At 40.0% G+C, this 4,738-nt stretch overlaps 1 protein-coding gene across 4 annotated transcripts in view; it reads left to right on the top strand.

Moving 5' to 3' along the window:
* Positions 1 to 439: 439 nt before the first annotated feature.
* sept12 (septin 12) overlaps positions 440 to 4,738 on the top strand; it is a 97,955-nt gene continuing 93,656 nt past the window's right edge. For 2 of the 4 annotated variants that reach the window (XM_046074978.1, XM_046074972.1), the window contains exon 1: positions 440 to 610. In XM_046074978.1, coding sequence (XP_045930934.1) covers positions 556 to 610 — 55 coding nt within the window. In that variant the 5' untranslated portion in view covers positions 440 to 555. The remainder of the gene's footprint in view (positions 611 to 4,738) is intronic. The other 2 variants (XM_046074967.1, XM_046074985.1) reach the window with 2 other exon arrangements.

The raw sequence follows: 4,738 nt of genomic DNA, 5'->3' as shown, positions 1-4,738 counted from the left end.
CGTGCTCGGGCCCTAATAATCCGAGCAGATTCAATAGGGACCTCGCACGGTCGTGCTCGGGCCCTAAATATAATCCGAGCAAATTCAATAGGGACCTCACACGGTCGTGCTCGGGCCCTAATAATCCGAGCAAATTCAATAGGGACCTCACACGGTCGTGCTCGGGCCCTAAATACTGCTCTGGACTGCAAGTGTAATGACTGAGGGATTTTAACATAGCTAAAACTTAGGCTATGTTTTCATTAAATGTTCTTCCTAATTTTACATTAAATAATCACAGAAGTCCCACAGTGTTTCTCTCTGTGTGTATGGTGGAGGGAGAGAAATTTAACTGGGGGTTATTTTCCAGGTGTTGCGTGCGGCTCCGCCCACCAGGCTGGGGGCTGGGGACTGGGCCGGTGCTCCTGGGCTTCGCGCGTACAGTGATGACACACTCACCACCAAGAGCACAGCCTCCACACAGAGTAAGGACGCTTGGTTTTCTTTCTTTCAGGGAGTAAAGCTGCTGTCTTATCTGAAGTGAAGCGGCCTCACGGAGCTTTCTACTCACACAAGATGTCGGAACGTTCTGTGAACGACCACCTCGAAGGGATTTTATCAGATTTTGAAGGTATGTGGGCTATAATATGGAATTACTTTACTACTGCCGGTTCTTTGGCATGTAATAAAACCAGCTCCAGACTGTTTCAGCTTCTCTATTAAAAATGAAACCTGGCGTCTGCATCAGGGCTAAATACATGCTCTAACTTCTTGTTAAGTAGTTTTCCTGCAAGACAGGTACCTATAGACTGCAATATAGACCCGAGTTGTTGTTGTTTTCGTTGTTAAATTTAGAGCTATGTATTTACCGGGTTAGAGAGCTATGTATGTACCGGCTATGTGTTTTCGGGCTGTATTTGGTAAAAGACATCACCGTGGGCGGACAAAGCACATTCATTAAACTGTTGCAACATGTAATTGATAGTGGTATCCGTAGTTCAGCCATTAGCCAGTTATGCAGAACATTATCTAAAATATGGCATTCTGAACAGATATGAACTGGCAGAAGATATTTTCCCTCCTTACATCTTGTTGCATAAGTCTTTGATTTATTTTAATTGCAAGAAACAGTTTGAATCACTTCGCAATGTTTAGTTTTGTGTGTCTTTGAGTCAGACCATAATCACCAAGTCAAGGACAGTATTGTATAGAAGCAGTACCTTCAGCCCTGTGGAAAGCTGGCTGTTGGTCTCAGATCGCTCCTGTTTGTTTCCCCTCAGCTAAACTTCAACTCTGTTAAACCAAGGCACTGACTTTTTTCATTTGATAATCCAATAATGCATAAGTAAATATTTATATAAAAGGGAACAATTTTAAAATTAGTAGAAAACACTCAAAACACTCAAAAACCTACCACAAAAATAGCAACAAAAACAAAACAACAGCAAATTTAACTGCAGAAATGGGAAACAGTGTATCCAGTTTCAGATTTGAAGGACCGTGTCCACTCCAGTGAATGAGGCCCGTTAATAAATCATTTAGAGTAATTCATAAATTATTTTACTGTAACCATATATCAGCCAATATGCACTGGTATTTTTTGTTACTTATTGGCGATATCCAACCAGACTGAAATCACGGGACTCCACAGAACAAATCTTAATGCTGCAGCTCATTGGACTATGATATTCAGAGAATATTAATCCTAACAAATAAATACAAATGATGATAATAATAAATTAAAAAATTATTTGTAGGTGGGTGGCCCTACCCTACCGCCCTCTATTGGCCCTACCCTACCGCCCTCTATTGGCCAGCCACCTCTGAACAAAACATCCCTCTGTGTCGGGTGGGTAGGCGTGTCCGACTTGTAACACAGTGGCCGCTGTTCATTTCCTCTTTCCAACCAACAGACACTATCATTTTTTTTAATGATGACCACAATTCTTCTATAACCTTAACCACATATTTATTATTGTTACCATGATGACGAAGGTCCTCTAATCTTAACGTTGAAGTCATTTTAACCCAAAGCATGATCTTTTTCTCAACCTAACCAACACTTTACCATCATGACACAGATTTGCAGTGATTTCTGTAGGGGAAAACGTCACCATAGCTCAGTTCTTGTCTTTAGTTTGGCCCATTGTAGGAGTCAAAGTAAATCATATTTTGTCGTTTTCACCTCATTTAAATCCATCGTCAACCACTTATCTAGCGTACAGGATCGCGGGGGGGCTGGAGCCTATCCCAGCTGACATTGGGCAAAAGGCATTCACACTCACACCTAAGGACAATTTTAGAGACACCAATTAACCTAGCCTGCATGTCTTTGAACGGTGGGAGGAAGCCGGAGCACCCGTAGAGAACATGCAAAAATGTTAAAATATGAGGTGCCCCTAGGAACATTATTCAGAATTACCATGCATATACATGTACTTTTCCTCTCACATACGCATATGAAACCAAACTCATTCACATACTATACTGAAAAGCTCACACACATACAAGTTAAATGCTTTTACACACACAACTGAAACGCTCTCACACACACAACTGAAAATATTACCTTCACACACACATCTGAAAAGCTCACACTTATACAACTGAAACACTCTCACACACACAACTGAAACACTCACACACACAACTAAAACGCTCTCACACACTCAAGTAAAATGTATGTTGTATAAAAGCATTTCAGTACGTTGTATGATAGGATTTCAGTTGAACAGGAAGGCATTTCAGTTGAACAGGAAGGCATTTCAGTTGAACAGGAAGTTGTTCAAATAAAAGCACACATTTCACAATACAAGCGAACAACTGTTGATCGTACAACGGCATTATGTTTATTGCTTCTGACAAGCATTGGCGCATAGTTTGATTTCTTCAAAAGTATATGCTCAATTTCAAACTAATCAGATGGGTCGGCTTTAGCCCACTGCTAGTTATCAAATGCCAGCACACCAGTGCTGGGAGGCGCCATAGGGAGGCGCACTCTGACCAGACAGACTCTTGGCAGAGCTAGAGAAGGAGAAATTCTTTAAGAGACAAATAATAAGAAGTTACATAAAAAATGAATTATCTGTGCACTGAATAGTTTTGAAGCTCTATAGATGGTCATTTATTGTGACCTTTGAGTAGGTCTTGTGGATATTACATGTTTCTTGCTTTACTGTATAGTGTGTAGTGAGGCAAAAGGGTGAAAAACATTAACTGATAGAAAGCACATATTTGCTACAAGTGCATTCGATCAGCTGATATATTTGCTCTGTGTGGGCTACTTGCCTGAGAATACCTCAGAGTTTGCAACATTGCAATTAATGATACATCTAGTGGGGTTCATAATTTCTCAGTCAGCAGGTCATTCTTTGTTTAAGCACTTTACCCAGTTTTGTTTGGATTTGTGCTCATTCTCTTGTCTTTAAACTAGACTTACTGTACATGAGAGCAGCAAACAAGGCACTCTTCAAAACCTTCTCTGGCTCTAGTTGCTGAGTGTAAGGCTCCTATGTTATCTTCAAGTATAAGGTACAATGTTAAAAAACTGCATAACTATTTCGTCTTCTGACCTTTTCTGACCAAGGTCAGAAGACGAAACAATTTTCTACTTTTCTACTTATACTAGACTGCTCTCCCTTAGCAGAAGAGTTAAGCTTTAATATTCAATGTTTTATCTGTGTTGCATGATGAGTCGATTCTTTCAATTGACAATCAGAATGTAAAATGAACATTTTCAGTCAGTAGTAAAGACAAAATAAGTCTAAAGTATATTTTGAATTTCTTGCAATGGGAACCATAAACCATTTTTTTAACGGACATAAAACACAGATGTTTAAAACCACAGTGGACAATGAGGAGATCCAGTGCTGCTCTTCCTAGCAGGGAGTGGGGATAGAAGTAGAGAAGGCCTTTTAATGCCTTAATAGGCCAAAAAGTGGAAATAATAACTATGGCTACCATTATGCAAGCAAAATAGCTCATGTTACCATATTTAACTTAACATTAGCTTACCATTGACTTATTAAAAGAAACACTATAATCAAGTGACATCCAAATTATTGACTCATAACTAAAGTTATGTGAAAATCTGAATTCAGGTTGAATTGATTTGCTTCAAATAATTTGTTAGACATGCGCATGCGCACGCAGCGACTGGCAGTGTATGAGTGTTCGGCGTCCACGTGTATGTTTGACAACGTTCTTTCCTTTGTTTAAATGTCTTAAAGTTTTGTTTTGTTTTTTATTGAAGTAATGCTCTTAAAGTTTTAAACTTAGTCGAAAATGGATGCTTTTTATCTTTTTGCTCTATGGCTTGTGATGTACTGGATGGCCGCCGGTAAAATGTACGGGGCTTTATGCCAAATTAGGACAACATATACGAGAGAGGCATTGCTGCAGCTCAAGAACATGAACAGTAACCCAGCTCGGGAAAACTTTATGCTGGATGTCCCAAATATTATCCGAAGGGATTACCAGGAAGCATGGGGCACAGTTAAGAAAAGGAAAAGGGGTAAACGAGGCGGCGTAAAAACTCGCCTGAAGAAACAGCGCTTCAACCGGGCTCCTTTGCCTTCGATGATTATGGGAAATGTACAATCACTAAGGAACAAAGTGGATGAGCTTCAAGGAAATGTCCGCTACCAAAAGAATTTCATGAACTGCTGTATTATGGCATTTACTGAAACATGGTTCACAGAGCGTGACCGGGACGTTGATTTGTGTATGGATGGATTCGGAGCTCCCTTTCGTTTGGATC

This window comes from Micropterus dolomieu, linkage group LG02, assembly GCF_021292245.1.
Source record: "Micropterus dolomieu isolate WLL.071019.BEF.003 ecotype Adirondacks linkage group LG02, ASM2129224v1, whole genome shotgun sequence".
Taxonomy (NCBI): domain Eukaryota; kingdom Metazoa; phylum Chordata; class Actinopteri; order Centrarchiformes; family Centrarchidae; genus Micropterus; species Micropterus dolomieu.
The sequence above is the reverse complement of the archived record's forward strand: the minus strand, read 5'-3'. Positions and strand labels throughout refer to the sequence as shown.